Raw genomic sequence first — 25,648 nt, 5'->3', positions numbered from 1 at the left:
ACAGCATCAGTATCTGCCACATCTAGGGCTCCAGTGGTTAGGGTGACTCAGGCAGTTCCGTATCACGTATATGCTGCTTTGGGCCGGGACTGTGATTTTCTGCGTGGTCAGAATGCGGAAATTAGGAGGTTGATGGATGTACTGCTCCAAGAGAGGCGAGTCCCTGTTGAGGATAGTGAGGCATGCTCCAGGATTGGGGCAATCGAGCACATCGCCAGGCAGCGATTGGCCGAGTTTCCATCCACGAGCGAATGGGACGTTGAGGCACGTCGGGTGACGAGGCTCATCTGATGGATTCTGTCAGAGTTGCGCGCAGTTCGTGGGCCGCGTAACTAGAGACTCCGACTCAGGATGTGAACAACGGGGAAGGTTTCCAAGACGAGACTAAGGTGCTCTTATAGTACGGCAAGCAACCAGTCTCTTTTTTTGACCATGTATAGGATGAAAGTCTGTGATATAGATGCAGTACTACATGCGTGGCGCAGTGGCAGCGGCAGCTGCAGAGTCATCAGAGTTGGGAGGGACACCCTTGTATAGATCCTTTCTTTCTTTGGTTACTTTTTCTTTATGAGTAATGTACTTGTACTGGTTGACTTTTAGATGGCTGAGGATGAGAGATGATGTTTGTATAACTTTTTATTCTATATATGTATATCGTTTGTACAGAAATCACGTCTTCCTTTATCGCTTTGCTTTACTTTACATTACGCAGTACAGTAAGCAATTTCATTTGGTAAGCATCCAAGTTATTATATCATTTGGATTTGGTAACAGTGGCCAATTCTTATTTTATTATTGTCGCCACTTAATACACTTTAAGCAAGATTATATAGTAATTATGCAGCAGGTGTTAAGATGTTAGCAAAATTTTATGCAAATTCCTTTTAATTTTAAACTGTGTACACAGGAAAACTTTTGCTATTTAAATTTTGCAATATATTTTGAAAACCATGCTTGCAAATTATTAAATAAGTTGCTTCTTTTCTATCAGATTCATGGGTCCTAAACGTAAGAGTGTTCCAGAGGCAGCAGCAGAAGGTGGGGCTGATCCCGCCCTTGTACAAATGTTGGCTCTTATGCAGCAACAAATGGCAAATCTTGCAGCATAGCAACAGCGACCACCAGCTCCTCCAGCTGTAACTTTTAAGACATTTCAGGCAGTTCATCCACCAGAGTTCAAGGGTGCTGCGAACCCGGTGGAGGCCAGCAGATGGCTCAAGGAGATAGAAAAAGCATTTGATCTAGCAAATGTGGGGGAGGAACAAAAGACCCAGTTTGCTAGCTACTTTTTAAAGAATGAGGCAAATTACTGGTGGGAATCGAAGAAAGCCTTAGAGGGAGGTAACGTAATTACGTGGGAAAGATTTAAAGTATTGTTCTTGGAAAAGTACTTCCCTAGGCACATGCAGAATCAAATGGAGATTAAGTTTCTCGAGCTTAAGCAAGATGACATGAGTGTAGCAGATTATGAGGTCCGCTTCACGGAATTGGCAAGGTTCGTTCCGGATCAGGTTGATACGGACGAAAAGAGAGCTAAAAGATTTCAGCAAGGGCTGAAGGATTGGATCCGTAGTAGGGTGGCCATGTTTGAAATGACTTCATATGTTTCTATAGTTCAGAAGGCCATGATCATTGAAAATGAAAGTGAAATATCCCAGAAAAATAGAGATGGGAAAAAGAAGAAGGTGGAAGCTCCAGAAGGAAGTCAGAGGCAAGGGAATTCTCAGGGCAATTTTAATAAGAGGCCAGGGTTTCAGTCAAATCGAAGTGTGGGGTTCAGAAGGCCACTAGTGGGAAATAGAGGTCAGAATATTCAGTTTCGTCCTCAGAACCTGCAAAGATTCAATAATCCACCAGCATCGAACTGTAGATTTTGTGGGGGTAAACATTTTGGAACTTGTAGGATGAACGTGACTTGTTACAAGTGTAACAAAAAGGGGCATTATGCGGGGGAGTGTAACAGTCAGGCACCGAACCCAATGCCAGGAACGCAGTGCTTTAGGTGTTGAAAGACAGGCCATATGTTTAAGAATTGTCCATCATCGGGGGCAATGGGAAATATTCCAAGGATATCGGGACCTCCAGCGCAGAATGCACCAAGAATAGCTGGACCATCTAACCGGAATCAACCCAAAGCCAGAACCTTCAACATGACCATGAAGGATGCAGTACAGAGTTCAGACGTGGTTGCAGGTACGCTTCCCGTGAACTCCATAAATGCTAAAGTATTAATTGATTCTGGAGCTACAAGATCTTTTATTTCTGAGGATATTATTGATAAATTGAATTATGGAGTTCGACCTTTAGGACAAGCATTAGTAATTGAGTTAGCTAATAAGGATCAAGTTGTGGTCGATCAGATTTGTCTAGGGTGCGACATTGTTATTGCAGGACATCATTTTTCTGCCAACTTAATACCTTTTAAGTTAGGAGAATTTGACGTCATCTTAGGAATGGATTGGTTGTCGGAGAATAACGCTCAGATTGATTGCAAACATCAAAGAGTGAAGTTGCAAACGGCGGATAAGAAAAAGGTGACTTTTCAAGGAAATCGACAGGTTAAGAAATTTCTTACCATTACACAAGCCAAGAGATTATTACGCCAGAATTGTGAGGCCTACTTAGCCAATGTCATAGATACTAACCGAGAAGTTCCACCTATAGAAGCCATTCCAGTAGTTAATGAGTTTCCAGATGTCTTCCCAGATGAACTACCAGGATTACCTCCAGACAGAGAAGTTCAATTTGCTATTGATCTAGCACCAGGAACAGAACCAGTATCAAAAGCACCTTATAGGATGGCCCCCGTAGAAATGAAAGAATTAGCAACTCAAATTCAAGATCTTTTGGAGAAAGGAGTAATAAGACCCAGTATATCCCCGTGGGGCGCACCAGTATTATTTGTTAAGAAGAAGGATGGTAGCATGAGGTTGTGCATTGATTATCGTGAGCTCAACAAGTTGACTATTAAGAACCGGTATCCCTTACCAAGAATCGACGATTTATTTGACCAGCTTAAAGGAGCCGTATGGTTTTCTAAGATTAATTTAAGATCTGGCTATCATCAGTTGAAGATAAAGCCTGAAGATATTCCAAAGACTGCTTTTAGAACAAGGTACGACCATTTTGAGTTCTTAGTAATGGCGTTTGGATTAACGAATGCACCAGCAGCTTTTATGGCACTCATGAACAAAGTTTTTAAGAAATATTTAGACAAGTTCGTGATTGTGTTCATAGACGACATTTTAATATATTCAAAAACAGAAGAGGAACATGTTGAACATTTGAGATTAGCCTTGGAAGTCTTGAGAAAGGATAAATTGTATGCCAAGTTTTCTAAGTGTGAGTTTTGGTTACAAGAAGTACAATTTCTTGGGCATGTGATTAGTAATGAAGGTATCAAAGTAGATCCAGCAAAGATTGAGGCAATTATGAATTGGGAAAGACCAAAGACACCCACTGAAGTTAGAAGTTTTATGGGACTAGCTGGATACTACCGGAGGTTTTTTAAAGATTTTTCTAAGATCGCGACACCATTGACAAAGTTGACTCGAAAGAATGAGAAGTGTATATGGAATGATCAATGTGAAGAAAGTTTCCAAGAGTTGAAGAAAAGGTTAGTAACAGCACCAGTATTGGTTCTACCTGATGAAAAGGGGGACTTTGTAATTTACAGTGATGCTTCTCACAAAGGATTGGGATGTGTTTTGATGCAACAAGGAAAGGTTATTGCTTATGCGTCCAGACAATTGAGACCACATGAACAGAAGTATCCAACACATGACTTGGAACTGGCTGCAATAGTATTCGCACTTAAGATTTGGAGACATTACTTATATGGAGAGAAGTGTGAGATCTATACAGACCACAAGAGCTTGAAATATATCTTCACTCAGAAAGAACTCAACATGAGGCAACGTCGTTGGTTAGAGCTAATCAAAGACTACGACTGTTCAATCAACTATCATCCGGGAAAGGCCAATGTAGTAGCTGACGCTTTGAGTAGAAAGGAAAGATTGAATCTGTTAACCTCTTCTGAAGAGTTAGCAAAGGAAATGGAGAAATTGGAAATTGAGATTCGCACCCCTGAGTCAGCTAAAGAGGTGATTTGTACAATGACATTTTAACCAGAGTTACTAGAGAAGATCAGAAGGCACCAAGAAGAAATTATGAGCAATGAAAAGGATAAATTGTCGGAAGAAGAAAAAAGGAGTCAAAAGGACGACAAAGGAATTTTAAGATTTTTTTCTCGAATATGGATACCAAATGTGAAAGAATTGAAAGAAGAGATTTTACGAGAAGCTCATAACGCTAGATATTCGATTCATCCCGGAAGCACCAAGATGTACAGAGACTTAAGAGAAAATTTTTGGTGGCCAAATATGAAGAAAGAAATTGCAGAGTGGGTAAGTAAATGTTATACTTGCCAACGAGTCAAGGCAGAACACCAGAGGCCTAGTGGATTATTACAACCTTTAGATATCCCAGAATGGAAATGGGAACATCTTGCCATGGATTTTGTGACCGGTTTACCAAGAACCGGAGAAAATCACGATGCTATCTGGGTTATTATAGACAGATTAACGAAGTCAACACATTTCCTTCCTATTAATGAGAGATTCTCATTGGACAAATTAGTTCACTTGTATTTAAAAGAAATTGTCGTTCGACATGGGGTTCCAGTATCGATAGTTTCTGATAGAGATCCTCGATTTAATTCAAGATTTTGGAAGAGTTTCCAAGAATGCCTCGGAACAAAGTTAAACATGAGTACAGCTTATCACCCTCAGACCGATGGTCAGAGTGAAAGGACAATTCAGACAATCGAGGATATGCTCAGAGTTTGTGCCTTAGATTTCGAAGGGAGTTGGGATGAACATCTACCCTTAGTCGAATTCTCATACAACAATAGTTACCATGCTAGCATTGGAATGCCTCCTTATGAAGCTTTATATGGCAGAAAGTGTCGATTTCCTATTTGTTGGGATGAAGTTGGTGAAAGGAAGATTTTGGGTCCAGAATTGATCCAACAAACGAAGGAAAAAGTAGAGCTTATTCGGAAAAGATTAGTAGCAGCTCAAGACCGTCAACGTAGATATGCAGATCCTACTAGAAGAGACCTAGACTTTGAAATCGGAGATGCCATGTTATTAAAAATATCTCCTTGGAAAGGATTGTCCAGGTTTGGGAAGAAAGGAAAGCTAAGCCCTCGTTATGTGGGTCCTTTTGAAATTTTGAGACGCGTCGGAAAAGTCGCTTATGAATTAGCATTACCTCCTCACATGCAACATATCCACAATGTGTTCCACGTGTCTATGCTGAAGCGTTATCTGCCTGATTCTAATCATGTGATAGAGTATGAACCAATAGAGATCCAGCCAGATCTGTCCTTTGTAGAGAGACCAGTGCAAATATTAGATAGGCGTGAAAAAGTACTTAGGAATAAATCTGTATCCTTAGTACGAGTTTTGTTGAGAAATCCTAGAGTGGAGGAGTCGACTTGGGAACTTGAAAGCGAAATGCTTGCCAAGTATCCTCAGTTATTTTCGTAAGTCGATTCTGGGGACAGAATCCTGTTAAGGGGGGAAGGATGTAATATCCGGGAAATTTTGTGATATTTTAATTATAAAATATATATATATATATATATATATATATATATATATATATATATATATATATATATAATTGTTAAATGTTATCTGGCCATGCCTAATAATTGTCATTTTCATGAACCATGATTATTTTATTAATTGTTCATAAAATGAATTCTCGCATAATTGTAAATTTTGTAATTATATGAAATTTTGGTAAATAACATGATTAATTGCAATAATAATTGTTTGATGCCATAAATTGATTTAATTGTGGTACGTGATTAATTTTATGATTACACTTGTTTATTCTAGACCCGAGTGAGTAGTTAAAAATCGAGTTTATTAAATTTCTCTAAATCAGAGTTACCTTTTTATTAAATTATTAAAATCCGTGTTTATTTATATAACAAAATATTGTCCAATTAAAATTGCCAGAATATTTCAATTTTGATATTTTTATGTTTTAACTGATTTAAAAATATTTATAAATCTCGCAGATAATTATTCTTGATTAATTGCATTTTTAAAATTATTCGGACAATTTAATTTAAATATCTAAAGTGTCCAAAAATAAAACTTTTCACGGATTTATTCTATTCGGAAAATTTAGGATTCTTGAGTATTTTAGTTAGATATTTCGAAAATATTTCGAAACCCCAAAATTCATTATTACCAAGAATTAAGGGGTGAGAATTTTTGCATATCAACAAAATACCCCTTCTAATTAGAATAAATAGAGAGTATCAGTGTACTCGACACGTATCAACTGTGAAGACTTTGCGTGTACACTTTTAATGAATACAGCAATGCAGACAGATGTCGATAGTTAAAACAACACAGAAAAAGCTAGTGACAGCCAGCCCACAAAGCACATACGCAGCTACTATACTATTTAGAAAAAAGAAATTAGATAACCATCACCAGTGTCAAAAGAGTTAAGTGTCAAGACAAAAAGATACAGGGGAAGCCAACTTAGGGTTTGGATATTCCAATCGAGTTACTGATTACAGGTAGGGGGAGCATAATTATTCAACATATTCTACTCATTTGTGATTGTATCAATTGCGTACTTGCTTATTGGGTTGATTAATTTCGAGTATGGTGAATGGTTGTTTAGTTGGGGTCGATTAGCGGGGTTCGAGGGAGGTAGGCTGATGGGTTGGTCGTTGATTGATTGAGTTGTGGGGTGTTCGGTTGGAGTCGATGGGGCAGTCAGAGGAGGCGGCGATTTCGCCGAAGAAGGGAGGCGCAGCGGCGGCGAACCTCCGCCAGTGGTGGGGTTGGATAAGGCAGAGTGGCTGTCGCGCTGGTGGTGCCACAGTACCTCGACGATGTGGTGATGTGGGTGTTGTGGTCGTATTTTGGTAGGGAAGATTGGGGCGACGAGGCGGGCTGCAGATGGAGGCGCCGGCGGGTTTACAGGCGCCGGAAAGAGGAACAGGGGGGGTGAGTATCGCGGTGTTCAGAGAGAGGGAGAGAGGAAGAGAGAGAGAGAGAGAGAGAGAGAGAGAGAGAGAGAGAGAGAGAGAGAGAGAGAGAGAGAGAGAGAGAGGTAGCGGTAGAGTGGTGGATTCCGGCGAGGAGTTGCCGGAGGAGAGGCTGCAGCGGTGAACCATGGTGGAGGAGAGGGGCTGTCAACACTTTCAAAAAGAAAATCTGTATTGATTATATTTATATTATTTTTATTGTTATTATTGCACCCACAATAATAATAATATTAATGATATAAATAAAATTAATATACATATTTTACATATTCATGTAAAATGCAAAGTGTATTAATATTATTAATTAATATATGTAATAATAGGTTCCGGATTGCTATTAATTGAATATTGCGGATATTGTGCTAAAGTTGAATATAATGATAAGGTACTGTTTTGATTAACTTGTTAATTGTTAAGTGATAACATGATTATATGGTAACTGGTGACTTGGTGGTCAGATTGGATTGCTAGTTAGTGAATGATCTGTTATTAAAAAGCATGAGCATCTTGTCTGGTCCACCAGGAGTTGATTAATTAATTTTAGTTAGATTCATAACTGAAATGAATACCTGTACTAGACCCGACACGTGGTACGTGACAACATAAATCCTATATTATTATATGCAATGCTTGATTATATGATACGTGAAAAATGTGACAATACCATGATTAGTATAATCGATTGGGTAGTTTATATTTCTCGAGACGTCTGATTACGTCTATCAAGTTCACTCGAGTGATTGAATCAATATTTTTGATTTATAGATTCAAGAGTTGTTCGTGACTCCAAGTTTTAAAACAAGTGACAGTAGAGTTCAGCAAAGGCAAGTATTTCTATTCTTCTCTTATTTATTAAGAGCAAGTGATTTTATTCCACAACCTTTAATTATTGTCAATGCAATTATTATATTCTGGACTTCAATTCATAGAATATCATATGCTTGGAATTTAATTGTTGTTCGATATTCCATACACCATACAGATACTCAAATAATGATTGAATTCAATACATTCCAATGATTGAATTCACTACATTCTAGTAATCATTCTACTAGAATTCTCGAATTACTTCTAAGATAGATAGTGGAAAACTATGCTATCCAGATATACTCCAAACAGTACCGAGTTGAAATTCATAATTAGCAAATAACTAACTATTCTAGTTATGTTGCCATCAGTTGATATGATTACTCCGGACCATGTGAAATGGCGAGTTTGTTGATCGAGAGAGTTGAGTGATTCAACTCCCTAAGAAAAATAAAACATTTTTTTTTGCGTAAGAGGCCGGGACGGCGGTCCAGTGAAGGGCTATTTGGGTATTATTGAAATATGATAATACTTTGCTACCAAAGGCCAATGTGTTGCCTTATATTTGGTACCTGTGAATTAGGACATGCTTCTACGAAGTGTGATCCCGTACTATTACACGTGCTGATCAGCTGTGATAGTACACCCGTCAGTAAAAGTTGAAATCAAAATTATAATTTGATTACTTAAGCTAATATTGCTTTCGTTTTCCATGAGCGACTATTATTCCTTATCTCTTTACTTCCAGAAAAATAGCACTTATTAATGCTTTACATTTAAGCATTTTATATACATATTGTTGAGCCTTCTAGTTGCTCATTCTTGCTTTGTTACTGTTGTGCTAAACTTTCAGCCAGACCTAGAGATGCCGAGGATGCGCCTCACTGCTCGTAAGAGGGTCCCACTTAACCATCCACAGATATTTCGGTTCAATCTTCCTGCCCAGGTAGGAAGAATCCAGAGTATACCTAGAACTTTTGGTAGTATGTAATAAAATTGGAACTAGTCATAAAACTTATTTAGACTTTTGGAAGGCTTATGTAGTTTACTGTAAAAGCTACTCTACTCTAGAAGGATTTGGTGTTGCTTATATTTTACAAGAGATGCTTACTTATAAATCGGATCATATTAGAGCTCGCCAGGAAGTACTTGGTACTACTATCATTGGAGGAGCAATACCTAATCCTGAGGATGCTCCAGAATCCTTTCGATTACTCGTTCGAGAACTACGATCTTTGGCTCTGGAACTGAATCATTTCTTTGTATCTGAGAAAACTTTCAAGATTAAAAGGAAGGAAGCTTAATCGGAATGAATCCCAACTTTGTGTAGTGTGTAATCACATTATGGTTTTGTTTAGTGCTTGTTTCATATCATAAGTTGTGTACGATCCAGTTGCATGCAGGGGTCATATTATTATCTTATAATATTAGCATTTTATTCCGCTGTGCATATCATATTATTGTGAGTCAGGTTGTGACCCCCAAATCAAGACCCCTGGTTTGGAGGGCGTCACATTAATGGCAGGAAAATAAATATTCCTAAAGTTGGATTAAATCAGATGAAAATTCGGATTTTACGGGCTACCTGCACAACAAATCTTGTTTGGGCCACAACTTGAGATCTGGACGTCAGAATTGGGCGATTCAACAGCCCAAGCGAAGATATCGACATTTTCTACACGTTTAAAGTGGTCCAGCTCTCTAAAGATTGGATCAGCCCACAATCAGGCCTGAAAGTCAGCCTACAAATTTCTTTTTAGAATCCAAATTGTTTTAGGAAATTATATTTGTTTTTCAAGGAAACCATTAGAAACACTATTATTAATAGCGTTTGTATGATTAGAAACATATCACTGCAAATAGACAGCCATATATACCAGTCTTAGAAAGTAATGCAAAATGAGAAGTATGCTGAAAATAAGAACTGGAGATTGTACTCGAAAGTAATGTTCAAATTTTTTTTTGGAATTGAATTTGTTTTGTTATGATTTAGTTTGAAGTTCATGGTTTCTTTTATCTTGTAATAAAGACCTTTTTACTTGAAGAATTGTACTAGTTGGTTCCAGTTGTTACTTGTAGACATAACCTTACTTATTTCTTTGCTTGGACTTAAAGTTACAGTTCTCTACCCACAGATATCTTGCTCTCAGATTTTGTTGTTGATCGTGCTTTAAGTATATATAGCCTACTGTTAGATATATAATGCTTGTGTTGTGTGATCATTTGTGTGTCTTTTGCTAGATATAATATGGTATTTGTGCCATTCACTGGGGTCGACAATCACTGGAAAAATGTAACCTTTGGAGCCTCTCTAATTGCAAATGAGGATTACAAGAACTTCAAATGGTTGATTAATATGTTTAAACGTGCAATGGGTCACGCACATACATGTGTTATTACAGACCAATGTCCTGCGATTAAAAAGGCACTGCAGCTAAACTAGCCTCATACAAAGCACAGATTGTGTATGTGGCATATCATGAACAAACTACCTTCAAAGTTTGGATTTCTATTTGTTATAGTTATTTGATTTACAGTATTATCCCTATCACGTTCCGCCTTGTCACAAGTGTTTGTCTCCTTATCTCAGATTGGCCCTAGACGTGCTACGGATAAAGTATTTATGTCCAAATTGAAGTCTGTTGTTTATTCGGACCACTCTTCACCTTTAGAATTTGAAGAAGGATGGAGCTCAGTTATATTAGAGTATAAATTGCAGGATAACGAATGGCTGTCTGCTATGTTTAGGAGGCGTAAAAGTTGGATTCCCGCATACTTTTTAGAAATTGATATGGCAGGCTTGTTACGCACCACGTCGAGGTCTGAAAGCTCTAATTCCTTTTTTCAACACTTCCATGAGCGTGGAGACACCCTGGTTGAGTTTTATTCAAGCTTTGAGAGTGCTATGGACAAATAAAGAATCCGTACAGTAGAAGATGACAAGAATTCATCCAAGACACCAAGGTTGGAGACTACATTAGAGATTGAAAAAGATGCTGCACGTATGTACAGGCTGGCTCTCTACTACCGTGTTAGGGAAGAAATAAAAAATGCTTTTGTTCATACAAGCATGCCCGAGATGACACAAACCGATGAGACACGGGTTTTTATGTGCAAAGATGATTTACTCAAATGCAAACTATTCAAGGTACAGACTACTATATAAATGGCATCCTCACCTTTTAGTTATAAATAGATTTTATTCTCATACATGTATTTGTTAGGTATCTGTCAGCCGGAGTAATAATGCCGTCGAGTGTAGCTGTAAGTTTTATAACCGATATGGATAATTGTGCTGTCATGCATTTGCGGAATTGCAGCAATGTGCCATTCATAGAATCCCACGTCAATTTGTAAAAGCCAGGTGGACAAAAGATGCATTGAAAAATCATTCCTCAATAGGCTCGCTTGAAACTCCATCGAATTGTAACAGGACTGAGCAGACAAAACTCAAACGTACAAGAGCATGGTTTGAATTCGAGAGCTGTTTGGACTTGGTTGGCGATGATGAGGACAAGTTGGATATGGTGAGGTTACTTTTACGAGACATGGGAGCAAAGTTGAAGAAGGATTCTGAACATGATGACGAACCAGGTCAGGCACACCGAGCTGATGCATATATAGGGCCTGTACCACTTAATGAGGAATGCATTCGGAATCCTAATATCAGCAAGAACAAAGGTAGTGGCTCACACATTAAAAGTACTCGAGAGATATCTATTCAGTCTAAGGGACAACGTACATGCAGCATTTGTAATAAAACCGAAGGACACAATGCGTGCACGTGCCCCACTCTAAAAAAATAGAGTGAAGACACTTTCTTGTTCTACAGTTTCTTTATAGTCGATATATATTATCGCATGACATGTCCTTTGCAACTTCTCTGTAAACGCTCAGCCATTACTTTAAATGTTGTCCTCAGTTTATACATTTTAAATTTATTTTTTATATAAGGCCTCCTATCTTATGTTTAGGTAAGAGCAATGGAATAAAGTATCTCGTGCTTTTGTCATCCTTTGTCTATTGCTTTCTTCTATGCTGTTATTTAAGTTTCTTAGTTAAGAAAGTTTTGTCTTTTCAGTGTTTGTCCTATGATCGACTTGGAGGACCAGGATGAGTAGCGCATTCCTGTCTACTGATTCCTACTGTCCTGCTATTACTTGGAGGACCAGGATGAGTAGCGCTTAAATCTTTATTCGTTAATATATATCCACAGGGTTTCTATATTTATTCACTTCACAGGACTACCAAATGATTCCTAAATTTATATGCTTTCAAACTTAATATCTTTATGTAAAGTATGAAATAGTTTGTAGAGATACACTGTTGAACATAACACGTATATTGCGAACCATGCACTTTTTCAGCGTCTTATTGTATATATGTTGTTATGGATCAAAAATCGAGGGGTGAGCTTCGTGCTTTTTGACTGATCTCGCGAGTCGGAACTCAGACGGGTCCTCACGAGGTGCCTACGTATCTTCAGCGGGGTGAAGAATCAAGTCAAAAAACGTAGTTCTATTTTGGAGGGGTAGAGCCCTTTATATAGATGTCTCAGGATTAGAGACCGATTAGAAGTAGGATCCCTGTTGTTAGAGTCCTAGTAGAAATAGGTATTTGAGTCAGAGATAGGATAGGACTGATCTTTGATCCTTATCTTGAGCTACTGGAGGTTATCTAGGACTCTAGATAGTTATCCACGAAATTCAGAGTTCTTGTAGGACTCTCGGAGTCCTGGACTCGTCAGTCAGACTCCTAGTAGGGTTAGGATTCGAGTTCTGGGCCCTGACCGGGCTAGGGGCTCGTGCCTTGAGTTTGGGCAGCCCATGTTTCTCAAACATGGATGCCCAACGGGCTTTTTATAACCTCAATCTGCTAGCCACGAATTTTGGGTGATAAACCCAGAATCCGGGCCTTATATTCTGGCCTTTAATCAGACCCGGGCTCAAAATTACCCAACAATTTTTAGGGCCAATTTCGGAGCCATATCATTTTCCCCCCAACTTTAGATAAGTTTCGTAGAAACTTTTCTAAAGTTTTAGAGCATCTCAGATGACTTTTCAAACCTTTTCAATGATTTTTACAGACTTTACGAGTCTTTTTCCGGCTTTTCAAGCCTTTCCTATGTAGAAATTCGTTCCTATAGGCCATATCGTATGTGTTTATAGTGCTCTCAAGCATTTTCATGTTTTTCCGGGACTCAATTCTATTTTTCTTGGAATTTTCATGATTGACTCCAACTTTCTAGAATTTTTTCGGAGATTTTTGAGTAAAATCGGACGTCCGGGTCAATTTGAGACATTTTGGGGAGACCATGACGACCTTGGGGCTCACCCAGGTCGAATCAAGGTGCTGTGGGGCGCTTTTTGAGCGTTTTCCGGGCGCTTCCAGGGCGCTAGACCTCGCCCAGGTCGATTTAGGGCGCTCAGGGCGTCCAGGTCGACGCTAGCGCGCAACTCGGGCGCTCAGGGGCGCTCGACCTCGCCCAGGTCGATTTAGGGCGGATTAAACGCCCAGGTCGACGCTGGCGCGCAACTCGGGCGCACCTTGGGCGCTCATGGGCGCTCGACCTAGCCCAGGTCGACGCTCGCGCGCACCGTGGGCGCACTTTGGGCGCTCATGGGCGCTCACGGGCGTTAGGTGTTTTTTGACACCCAAGTCAGTTGTCGACCTCACCCAGGTCGATTTAGGGCATCCTTGGTGCCCAGGTCGACACTGGTGAGGTCCTCAGGCGCACCTCGGTGTCACGCCCCAAATAAATCAAACCTCTTTGAGTGCGGAACATTCTAGAGAAGGCCGGAAGGGTCCGGAATAATCTAGAATGGTAAAGAACTTTGCGGAATTCTCTAGAAGGCGCTCGGGGTCTTGGAAGAGTCTAGAAGGTGGCGGAACCTTGTGGAGCTTGGTGGAGTCTTCTAGAACCTTCAAGAAGCTTGGGAGTTTCTAGAGTTTTTCTAGGTAGTACTTGTATATTCTAGAAGGGTAGGTTCTAGAATAGGATTGTGTAGTTAGTGGAATAATCTAGAAGCATGTGGGATGTACATGTTCTAGAATTCTCTCCAAGTGGTGGAGGAGCCTATAAAAGGGTGAGACCCCTCATTTGGAGAGGTAGCAAGCAAGGAAGTAAGCAAGTGAGAAGTGTGAGAGCAAAGTGAGAGCATTCATAGGGAAAGCTAGAGTGCTTGTGAGAGATTGAGTGCTAAACTTTGTAACTAGCAAGGGGCTAGTGTGGATCAAGGGGATCCAACTCTTGTAAATTGGGGTTTTACTAATAAAGAAGGGCTTTATTAGTAAGTGTTCTTGCTCTTTACTTATTTATTCCGCTGCGCAAGTGTAGGTTACACTTGGGGGTAAGGCTGGTCTAGTAGTGCGCAAGGTGGGCGACAAGTGCTAGACGCCGGCACGGTGAGTTTTAAAAGGGTCGAAACTCTAAACCCGTGACAACTTGGTATCAGAGCGAGGTTGCGAAGGGCGTAATCTTGGATCGAGGAATGGCGAAAAAGGTTGACGAGGTTCTCTTGGCACTCGGCGCGGGGTTGGAGATATTGGAGGCACACATGGAGCAAATAGAGAGCAACTTCAAGACCTTGGAAGAACATGTGTTTGAGGAGCTTGGACGAGTTAAAGAGGAGGTCCAAGACTTGCGAATGAACGAGGTGGTTCGAGAGGAGCGGATCACTAATTTGGAGAAAACCGTTGTGGATGCATGCAACACCGTCAAAGAGCAACTAGCTAGGATTCAAACGAGTATGCTTGGTGGAGGTCTTGTGGCGCTCGATGCTCAAAGGACCGAGGTACCTAAACCTAAGGAGTTCAAGGCGTGAGGGACGCTAAGCTCGTGGAGAACTTCCTTTGGGATGTGGAGAACTACTTTGAAGCAGTGGGGATCACTGAGGAGGCCACAAAGGTAAGAACCGCTACTCGATATCTTAGTGACACTGCAACTTTGTGGTGGCGTAGGAAGCATGCCGACATAGAAAAGGGTCTTTGTCATATAGACACATGGGGGGAGTTTAAACGGGAGCTTAAGAGGCAATTCTACCCCGAGAATGTGGTCTATATGGCGAGGAAGAACATGAGGGAACTCAAGCAAAGGGGCAGCATAAGGGACTACGTGAATGAGTTCACTACCTTGATGTTGCAAATCCCGAGCATGACGGATGAGGATTTCTTGTTCTGCTTCGTGGATGGATTACAAAATTGGGCCAAACAAGAGGTACAACGAAGGAATGTCAAGGATGTGGATGAAGCTATCATTGTGGCGGAATCCTTGACGGAGTTTCAAAAGGAGGCGTCCAAGCTAGAGGAGCCACTTGAGGAAAGTGCAGAGGGCTCTAGTGAGGATGACGATGGCTCAAGGAGTGGGAGTCCACGAAGGAAGCATGATGCGGGGGCATCATTGAACCATGGCCCAAGCGAGGGAAAGTCTAAGGGTCATGGGCCGAAGAGAGGATGCTACGTATGCAAGGGACCGCATGTGATGGCAAAGTGCCCTAAGTTGGGATCGTTGAGTGCGATGCTCCAAAGGGGGGAAGACGAGCCGAGAAGGTTGTCTACTTTGGAGAGAGTGGATGCACCAATGGAGGAACCTAGAGTCACCTACCTTGGAAGTTTGAGGTTGGTCGAGGAAGACCATGTAGAAGAATCAAGGAAGGCCAAGGGGGCCAAGCATGAAGAGAAGAGCGGCGCACCTAAGGGAAGTCCTAGATATCCAAGGGGAAACGGAGCTAAGGACAAGGGGCGTGTGTCGCCAAGTAAAAATGGACAACGTGGGGGCGTTACAAAGCGGGAGTCACCTCGAGTATCACCAAACAAGGCCGAGGGTAGGCACAAGGAGGTGAAGGAGATACTTGGAGAGCGGCTCGTGAAATTAAAAGGGTTGGAGCCAAGTCGGCAATACTTGGTAAGGTGGAAAGGTGCGGCACCAAGCAAGGCAACGTGGGAGTTGGAGCCAACCTTGGAGCAACACCAAGAGGCGTTGGAGCACTATTGGAAGGCGACGATGTCGACGAGGATGTCGACAGATTCGGTGGGGGAGAGTGTCACGCCCCAAATAAATCAAACCTCTTTGAGTGCGGAACATTCTAGAGAAGGCCGGAAGGGTCCGGAATAATCTAGAATGGTAAAGAACTTTGCGGAATTCTCTAGAAGGCGCTCGGGGTCTTGGAAGAGTCTAGAAGGTGGCGGAACCTTGTGGAGCTTGGTGGAGTCTTCTGGAACCTTCAAGAAGCTTGGGAGTTTCTAGAGTTTTCCTAGGTAGTACTTGTATATTCTAGAAGGGTAGGTTCTAGAATAGGATTGTGTAGTTAGTGGAATAATCTAGAAGCATGTGGGATGTACATGTTCTAGAATTCTCTCCAAGTGGTGGAGGAGTCTATAAAAGGGTGAGACCCCTCATTTGGAGAGGTAGCAAGCAAGGAAGTAAGCAAGTGAGAAGTGTGAGAGCAAAGTGAGAGCATTCATAGGGAAAGCTAGAGAGCTTGTGAGGGATTGAGTGCTAAACTTTGTAACTAGCAAGGGGCTAGTGTGGATCAAGGGGATCCAACTCTTGTAAATTGGGGTTTTACTAATAAAGAAGGGCTTTATTAGTAAATGTTCTTGCTCTTTACTTATTTATTCTGCTGCACAAGTGTAGGTTACACTTGGGGGTAAGGCTGGTCTAGTAGTGCGCAAGGTGGGCGACAAGTGCTAGACGCCGGCACGGTGAGTTTTAAAAGGGTCGAAACTCTAAACCCGTGACATCGGGCTCTCTTAGCGCTCCTGGGGCGCTCATAGGGCGCTCCCAGGGCGCTTCTTGGGCGCCCTCGGGCGTTGGGTGTTTTTTGACACCCAAGTTAATTGTCGACCTCACCCAAGTCGATTTAGGGCATCCTTGGTGCCCAGGTCGACGCTGGTGAGGTCCTCAGGCGCACCTCGGGCGCTCCTGGGGCGCTCATAGGGCGCTCCCAGGTCGCTTATTGGGCGCTCTCGGGCGTTGGGTGTTTTTTGACACCCAGGTTAATTGTCGACCTCACCCAGGTCGATTTAGGGCGTTTTGGGTGCCCAGGTCGACGGTGGTGAGGTCCTCAAGCGCACATCAGGCGCTCTCGGGGCTCCTGAGGCGCTCATAGGGCGCTCTCAGGGCACTTCTCGGGCGCTCTTGAGCGTTGGGTCTTTTTTAGCACCCATGTCAATTTTCGACCTCACCCGGGCCGATTTAGGGCGTCCTTGGTGCCCAGGTCGACACTGGTGAGGTCGTCAGGCGCACCTCGGGCGCTCATGGCGCTCCCCGGGCGCTCAGGGCGCTCCCCGGGCGCTCAGGGCGCTCTCGGGGCGCTCCTAGGGCGCTTCTCGGGCGCTCTCGGGCGTTGGGTGTTATTTGACACCCAAGTCAGTTGTCGACCTCACCCAGGTCGATTTAGGGCATCCTTGGTGCCCAGGTCGACGCTGGTGAGGTCCTCAGGCGCACCTCGGGCGCTATTGGCGCTCCTGGGGCGCTCATAAGACGCTCACAGGGCGCTTCTCAGGCGCTCTTGGGCGTTGGGTGTTTTTTGACACCCAAGTCAGTTGTCGACCTCACCCAGGTCGATTTAGGGCATCCTTGGTGCCCAGGTCGACGCTGGTGAGGTCCTCAGGCGCACCTCGGGCGCTCTTGGCGCTCCTGGGGCGCTCATAGAGCGCTCCCAGGGCGCTTGTTGGGCGCTCTCGGGCGTTGGGTCTTTTTTAGCACCCAAGTCAATTTTCGACCTCACCCAGGTCGATTTATGGCGTCCTTGGTGCCTAGGTCGACACTGGTGAGGTCCTTAGGCGCACCTCGGGCGCTCATGGCGCCCCTGGGGCGCTAATAGGGCGCTCCCAGGGCGCTTCTTGGGCGCTCTCGGGCGCACTTGGACGTTGCGCGCCTTTTGGCACCTAAGTTGATTGTGGAGCTCACCCAGGTCATCAGGCGCACTTAGGGCGCTTGCAAGGCGCACTTAGGGCGTTGGGTCCTCAAGCGCTCCTCGGTTGTTCTAGGCGCTCCTGGGGCGCTCATAAGGCGCTCCCAAGGCGCTTCTAGGGCGCTCTCGAGCGTTGGGTGTTTTCCAACACCATGTTGATTGTCGACCTCACCCAGGTCGATTTAGGGCGTGTTGGGAGCCCAGGTCGACCATGGTGAGTGTTATCAGGCACTCCTCGGGCGTTCTTGGCGCTCCTGGGGCGCTCATAGGGCGCTCCCATGGCGCTTCTAGGGCGCTCTCGAGCGTTGGGTGTTTTCCAACACCATGTTGATTGTCGACCTCACCCAGGTCGATTTAGGGCGTGTTGGGAGCCCAGGTCGACCATGGTGAGGTCCTCAGGCACTCCTCGGGCGTTCTTGGCGCTCACGGGGCGCTAATAGGGCGCTCTCAGAGCTCTTCTAAGGCGCTCTCGAGCGTAATCATGTTTGATTATGATAGACCTAGTTCAGGTTGATTTAAGAGTTTAGAAGGCTTTTAAAGCCGAGACTCGCTGTGTCTAGTTAGCTTATTGTCTAATCGAGACTAGTTTTTTATTTGTTAAGTCAAACAATAATCACTTAGGCATATCATAGGCCAATCTCTTAACTAAGACTGAGCCATGACATGTGTTTTAGGGGCCCTTTCTAGGCTTATTCTATAATGGGGTTGTATTAGGCTTTCTCAGGCTAAAGCTTGGAAGGATCAAGCTGAGGGCCACAGAAAGACCATAGAACTCCTGTTTCGAGTTGATTAATTCGTTGTAGATAAACAAATACTCAAAGAAAACATTGAAACATTAGATAGGGAACAATCCTCGAGAAATTTTATTGAAACTATAGTAGAAGAGATAAATAACTGAAATCAACAAAGTTTAAAACTAAATGACAATGGTCTATCAGACCTTATTCAATGGTTATCTACTTACTAAGACAATCAAACATAATAAATCTTCAAGTTGGTGGCGTGCCAACTCCTTGGAACCTTGACTCCATCCAGGGTCTGAAAGTTGTACGAGTCGCGACTAGTGACACCACTGCTTTGGCTCCATAAGCTAACTGAAAGACTTCAAGTCTTGAGTCTCCACAGACTTTTAAGTTCTTGATTCTCAGAGTTCTAGCTAGTCCAAGGCACGCCAATAAGGCTTCACATTCAGCCTCGTTATTTGTGGCCGGGAAATCTTGCTTTGTAGAAAACTTAATGACGAACCCATCAGGGGTTTGGAGCACAAGCCCTGCACCATTTGTTTTTGAAACTTCGTCAAAAAGCTCATTAAGTTTCTCCTCTTCTTTGGGTTCCTCTACCCTACTCTCCTGCCCCCCGACTTCCTGGTTGTCAATGGTGCATTTAACTAGGAAGTCAGCCAGAGCTTGAGCTTTGATTGCCACCCGTGGCTTGTATCGAATGTCGAAATTTTCAAGCTCTACTGCCCACTTAATCAATCTTCCACTAGCCTTCGGGCTATGCATTATCATCCTAAGGGGTTGGTCAGTCAAGACTTCGATCTTATTTGTCCTCAGGACTCTGAAAGCCTCTCTCAGGCGCTCAAGGTGATCAGCTTTCTTCAAGCTCTTCACTAGAATATCATTGACATAGACCTCCACGGTCTTCTCATTTAGATGCTTAAACATCTTATTAGCTAAGCGCCAATACGTGGCTCTTGCATTCTTAAGATCAAACGCCATAACCTTTTCTGGTTTACCTCGGTACAAGGAGATGGGAACCAATTCCTTAATTGATAGAACCTGCCCCCCGACTCCCCCGGGTTTCAAGGCTGCAACATAACAACTCCTGGCCATTTTCTGGTCTCCTTTTTCTTCTCCTACCCCGTTTCTTGTGGGGAACTTGATTTTCAAGTGATATGTGGATGCTATGGCTTTAAAAGCATGCATCCCTGTCCTTCCTAGGATAGTGTTGTAGGTTGATGAGGCCTTAATGACCATAAAGTTCAACATATAAGTGGCCTGTCGTGGCTCCGCTCTCATGGTCACTGGTAATTGGATCATTCCTTCAATCTTGGATTCTACTCCGTTGAAACCATAGATCAGCATGTTGGACGGTGTCAACTGTGAATCAGCATACCCCATCTTTTGATAAGCATCATAGAAGAGGATGTCTACAGAAGCTCCATTATCAACAAGAACCCTCTTAATAGATGAGTTTCCAATAACGGGAGTTATGACCAACGGGTCGTCATGGGGGAACTTCACCCCTTCTAGATCAGAATCATCAAAGGTTAACGCAATCTCGGTCTTGGCCCTCTTCGGGGGTTCTCCAACGATACACATCACTTCACGAGCATAAGCTTTTCGTGAGTTACTAGACAAGCCTGCTGCAGTCGGTCCTCCAGAGATCATATTGATCACGGGCCCTCGAGGCTCGGTTCTCCTATCATGATCATCATTGTCCCTATCGCGACTATCATTGTCATGGGGATTCCTATCTACATCCTTAGTATACCTGGACAACTTGCCTTTCCGGATCAAAAACTCAATCTCATCCTTCAACTGCCGACAATCATCGGTCTTATGTCATGTATCCTTATGAAACCTGCAATACAAGTCCTTGTTTCTTTTTTCGGGGTCAGTCCTAATTGGCTTCGGCCATCGAACTCCTCCCTCTTTCTCAATTTCCATCAGAATCTGACTCCTGGGGGCATTCAGCCTTGCATACTCAGTGAACCTCGGTCCTGATTGCTTCTTGGTGGGTGACTTTTCACCATCTTCCCTTTTCAAATACTTGTTATCAGCATCATATTCAGTATCGTTCCCACGCTTCTTAGAGTCCGTGGTTGGTCCCTGGTTATTCTGGGATTTTCTCATGCTTTCCTCCGTCTTAATATACTTCCCGGCTCTCTCTTGGAGCTCATTCATGTTGTCTGGGGCCCTCTTGGCTAGTGAGCGGCGGAAATTATCATCCGTGGTTCCTTGTTGAAGGGCGATCATCGCTACCTTTTGGTCCAAATCCGGGACTTTGAGCGCTTCCTTAGTGAACCTATTCATATAGTCTCTGAGGGATTCGTTCCTGCCTTGATGAAGGTTCATCAACGAGGCTGAACTCTTAGCGTGGGTCTTGCTCCCAATAAACTGGCCTATGAAAGCTCGGCTCAAATCTCCAAACGAGGATATAGAGTTAGGGGGTAGTCGACTATACCAGTGCTGAGCCATCCCGCTCAAGGTTTGGGGGAAGGCTCGACACTTGATGGCCTCCGTGACTGGTTGCAACAGCAATGCATTCATGAAGGTTCGTACATGATTCGCGGGGTCACCCGTTCCATCATATGCCTTAATAGTGGGCAATTTGAACTTTCGAGAAATCCTTGCTGCCATGATTTCCTCGGAGAATGGGGGGATCGGGTTCTCTGGATCACCTGCAGCCAACAAGTGAATTCTATTCATACCTGAGTTCTGAGGGTTTTCAGTCCTTTGTCGAGGTTCGGGCGGTGGCTGCCAGGCCTGTTGTGCCGCCCTGTCTCTTTTCAATTGAGCTATCTCCTGTTCATAAGCTCGAATCCTAGCTTCATACTCCTGGTCCGTGGGTCGACGGGACTCGGGGTTATTCGGCCTAATGTTGTGCTGGGAGCCTCGGCTCTGATTTCCATCTCTCCTTCTTCGTGGGGGAATATCGTAGTCCCTCTCTGAATCATCAGAAGAGTCGTCCGTATAAACTACATACTCATCTGTTGGTCCTCTTGTGGTTGTCACAACGGTAGAGATTAGTCCCATGATCAGTGGCTGTGGCCACAACATTAGTCATAGGGGGCAGCGTGCCAAAAATCATAGGAATCGAGGTTTGAGCAGCGGTGGTTGTGCCACTGCTAGCAAGGGTCAACGTGACTGGTGGTGTGGTGGTGACGGGATTCGAGGTTCCAGCAGTGACCTGAGACAAGGGTGGATCCTGGGTTGCGGTGTTATCTCCGTTTGAAGGTGCATGAATTTCTGAGCGTAATCTGGTGGACACCATGGTTGTTGTCTTCTTCCCACAAACAGCGCCAAATGTTATGGATCAAAAATTGAGGGGTGAGCTTCGTGCTTTTTGACTGATCTCGTGAGTCGGAACTCAGACGGGTCCTCACGAGGTGCCTACGTATCTTCAGCGGGGTGAAGAATCAAGTCAAAAAACGTAGTTCTATTTTGGAGGGGTAGAGCCCTTTATATAGATGTCTCATGATTAGAGACCGATTAGAAGTAGGATCCCTGTTGTTAGAGTCCTAGTAGAAATAGGTATTTGAGTCAGAGATAGGATAGGACTGATCTCTGATCCTTATCTTGAGCTACTGGAGGTTATCTAGGACTCTAGATAGTTATCCACGAAATTCAGAGTTCTTGTAGGACTCTCGGAGTCCTGGACTCGTCAGTCAGACTCCTAGTAGGGTTAGGATTCGAGTTCTGGGCCCTGACCGGGCTGGGGGCTCGTGCCTTGAGTTTGGGCAGCCCATGTTTCTTAAACATGGATGCCCAACGGGCTTTTTATAACCTCAATCTGCTAGCCACGAATTTTGGGTGATAAACCCAGAATCCGGGCCTTATATTCTGGCCTTTAATCAGACCGGGGCTCAAAATTACCCAACAATTTTTAGGGCCAATTTCGGAGCCATATCATATGTGTTCTAGGAATGTGGTTATATCGTGTATTCAGCTATAGGCATTTTTTGTAGTATGATCTTCTGAAACTGTCTTGTTTTGCAAATTGTTATGGTTGAATTATATGATCGATAAACTGAGTGCTGCTTTACAATATTTCATTGTACTATCATATATGTTGAAAATGCTGTATTGTGTTAAGTCTGTACATTCACCAGAAACACGTTTACTATATATGTTCTTAATGTTGCATTTCTTTTGCTATTACGTATTACCTACTCTAGGTTCTTATGCATGCAATAATTCATCATATTGAAAAGCAAACTTACAAACACCCTAACAAAACCAAAAACATCATGTACGTAAATAATATCATTGAATCCTTAATAACGTAGCAATTCAAATTATTACTTATAATTCCCTAAATCAAATGTAGGATGCGAAGATAAATTGAAGAGCTGGTAACATCTTCTACTAATCCAGATTACTGTCTTAATAAACTTAATGGCCAACAACTTGGTTTTTCTATATCTGACCATTTTTTGAAACACACGATGAATAACATTAACACAAAATACTAAATTTGTTGAACACATTAGAAAGCTATCATCAACACTGATCTCCTAACAACTTCCTCTTGGAGTAATTCACCATGTTCTGCATCACCTGATGCCTTTTTTTTGTTTTTAGACCACAACAGCATTCGGTGAGCATATATCGCTCTAAGCTTCTGCAACTCAATTTTCTGATTGTCCTTCTATTTGTTAAATAAAAATCAGCCACGTTGAGATACAACACAGATATAAGAAAAGTGATTTGTATATTAATACATACCCTCTCAGAGCGCAGTCCAGTACTCCATCCAGATGCGCTACCCATATAGCACTCTAAGTGCCTCATTACAAATACACTGCAGTCCACTATATTATCCAACGTTTGCCAGCTCATTGTCACAATAGCCGACTACAGGTTTACTATCTCACGATGCTTAGGTAGTCGGTAGCATTCCAAAAACTGGCAGAAGCAATCATGCTGTAAAGAACCATGTAATTAGGATGGCCAAACTTACATATACGCAATAATGCATTTTCCCAGAGCACAAGTACGTATAAATTAATTTATAAACAACTATATATATATATATATATATATATGCAAAGAAGTTGCTTAAATTTAATTGAGGAACAAACATACCGAGATCCATGGTAGATAGTCGTACGTACCCTCCACTAACATCTCTTGAACTTGGTTGTCAATAATTTCCCATTGAGGCTTTCTAATGTTGTAACATATGATGTAGTGATGGCTCCTAGTATACACCGGGAAAAGGAACTACATGGCAACATTTAGAGTAGATAGTTACACCATGCAGCAGGGATTAATTTCTATTATGTATATCAAACCCACGAATTAACTGGTTTAGAAATTTACCAATTCGAAATCAGGAATGTCAAACATCCTGCTATGGATCTCGTTCACCAGCTTCAGTACTACCTCCATGTTATCATCAAAGGCAACATAACGATTAAGCTTTGCAGCCGAATCTCCTGGTGCAACCTTCATCAGCATAGGTCGAGTTGTACCAAAACTCTGCAAGTGGCAGCCACTTAACCCAGTTACGAGGCGATTCATGCCACATGCAACGCAAGTATGTTTCCAAACAACGGTTGAGAACCTCCGTTTGACCGTCTGTCTGGGGTGGTATGCTGTGGATAATTGAAACTTAACCCCTTGTAACTTCATGAATTCTGACCAGAAAATGCTGATGAACACTTTGTCACGGTATGATACGATTGTTTTTGGCCATCCGTACAGCTTGTAAACATAATCCAAGTAACTCTGAACTATTGTTAGAGCTGAGAATGGGAGCGACAAAGCTAAAAAGTGAGTGTATTTGCTCAATCGATCAACTACAGCTATCAGAACCTCTTTACCCTGAGATTTAGGCAGGCCCTCTATGAAATCCATAGAAATATCTTCCCATATTGATTCGGGAATAGGCAATGGCTGGAGAAGTCCCGGATAAACACATTGATCGTATTTGCACCTTTGACATGTCAAGCAACTCTTAATAAACTCCATCACTGTATTTTTCATGCCCTTCCAATAGAACAAGGGTTGCACCCCTTTGAGGGTAGCTTGCACAACTGAATGACCTCTGTGTGGGAGCTGTGCATGTATTCCAGAATTTTTTTCTTCAGAGACTCATTTTGACCCACCATGATTTTTCCCTTCCTCCGTAACACCGTATTATCTCAAGTGAATTTTAAATGTGACCCCGGATCATGCGTGAGTTCTTGGATGATTTTATTCATGGCAATATCTGCCTTCCAATGATCTTGAAGCTCAGTTAAGAGACTAGAGTCGATAGATGATACCGCCAATGCTAACAGTTGTGCTCCAGGAACTTGAGAGAGCAAAAGCCACGATATTCTCCTTGCCCTTCTTGTATTCTACGACGTAGTCAAAACCAAAGAGCTTAGACAACCATTTTTTGCTGAAATGGTGTCGATAATTTATGCTTGAGGTATTTAAAAATTCTATTGGTTTGTTTTGATTGTAAATGGTCGTACCATAAGGTAGTGTTGTCATTTAGAATCTGCAAACACCACTGCTAGAAGTTCTCTTTCGTAAACTGATAGGAGTATGATTTTAACTGAAAAGTGCTTGCTTCAGTAAGCTATGGGGTGACCTTCTTGAAGGAGTACTGCTCCCATTCCTTGGGCTGATGCGTCTGTTACAACTGTCAACGCCTTGTTAAAGTCAGGCAGGGCCAACACTAGTGGGATGGACATAGTGTTCTTAAGCATTTCGAAAGCAGTTTGCGGTTTACTGTTCTAATTGAAAGCGTCTTTCTTGAGCAAGTCATGCAAGGGGCGGCAAAGTTAGCCATAATCTTTGATGAACCGACCGTAATATTTTGTTAAGCCGAGAAACCCACGTAGTGGTTTCAAATTTTTAGGTATAGGCCATAGTAAGATAGCCTTAGTCTTGTCAGGCTCCGTATGAATTCCCTTATCCTATATTACATGAACCAGGTAGTGTACTTCAGATACCCTGAAAGAACATTTTTTCAAGTTCACATGGAGGTGATTCGCCTGCATCAGTTGTAGAACTGTTTGGAGGTGGCTGAGATGCTCCTGCCAGGACGAGCTGTATATCAGGATGTCGTCAAAAAAGACGAGAACTCCCTTTCGAAGCATTGGCTGAAAAACATGGTT

At 42.8% G+C, this 25,648-nt stretch overlaps 2 protein-coding genes across 2 annotated transcripts; both read left to right on the top strand.

Moving 5' to 3' along the window:
• Positions 1 to 460: 460 nt before the first annotated feature.
• On the top strand, positions 461 to 2,009 carry LOC135151501 (uncharacterized). Its single transcript, XM_064089983.1, has 3 exons — positions 461 to 531; positions 992 to 1,091; positions 1,158 to 2,009. Exons 1-3 carry the CDS (start codon positions 461 to 463, stop codon positions 2,007 to 2,009), a joined length of 1,023 nt encoding a protein of 340 aa, XP_063946053.1.
• Positions 2,010 to 10,514: 8,505 nt separating this feature from the next.
• On the top strand, positions 10,515 to 11,697 carry LOC108212376 (protein FAR1-RELATED SEQUENCE 1-like). The gene is made up of 3 exons (XM_017384100.1): positions 10,515 to 10,711; positions 10,811 to 11,039; positions 11,212 to 11,697. The coding sequence occupies exons 1-3, from the start codon at positions 10,515 to 10,517 to the stop codon at positions 11,695 to 11,697; spliced, it is 912 nt and encodes a 303-aa protein (XP_017239589.1).
• Positions 11,698 to 25,648: the final 13,951 nt, after the last annotated feature.

Source organism: Daucus carota, chromosome 3 (genome assembly GCF_001625215.2).
Source record: "Daucus carota subsp. sativus chromosome 3, DH1 v3.0, whole genome shotgun sequence".
Classification (NCBI taxonomy): domain Eukaryota; kingdom Viridiplantae; phylum Streptophyta; class Magnoliopsida; order Apiales; family Apiaceae; genus Daucus; species Daucus carota.
This window is presented reverse-complemented; position numbering and strand designations above follow the sequence as displayed.

Coding starts and splice junctions, on each gene's coding strand:
- LOC135151501 (XM_064089983.1), top strand. CDS start 461: ATGCAGTACTACATGCGTGGCGCAGTGGCAGCGGCAGCTGCAGAGTCA. Junction 532..991: donor GAGTTGGGAGGGACACCCTT/GTATAGATCCTT, acceptor CTTTTCTATCAG/ATTCATGGGTCCTAAACGTA. Junction 1,092..1,157: donor CTCTTATGCAGCAACAAATG/GCAAATCTTGCA, acceptor AAGACATTTCAG/GCAGTTCATCCACCAGAGTT.
- LOC108212376 (XM_017384100.1), top strand. CDS start 10,515: ATGTCCAAATTGAAGTCTGTTGTTTATTCGGACCACTCTTCACCTTTA. Junction 10,712..10,810: donor TTGTTACGCACCACGTCGAG/GTCTGAAAGCTC, acceptor GGACAAATAAAG/AATCCGTACAGTAGAAGATG. Junction 11,040..11,211: donor TCAAATGCAAACTATTCAAG/GTACAGACTACT, acceptor GCGGAATTGCAG/CAATGTGCCATTCATAGAAT.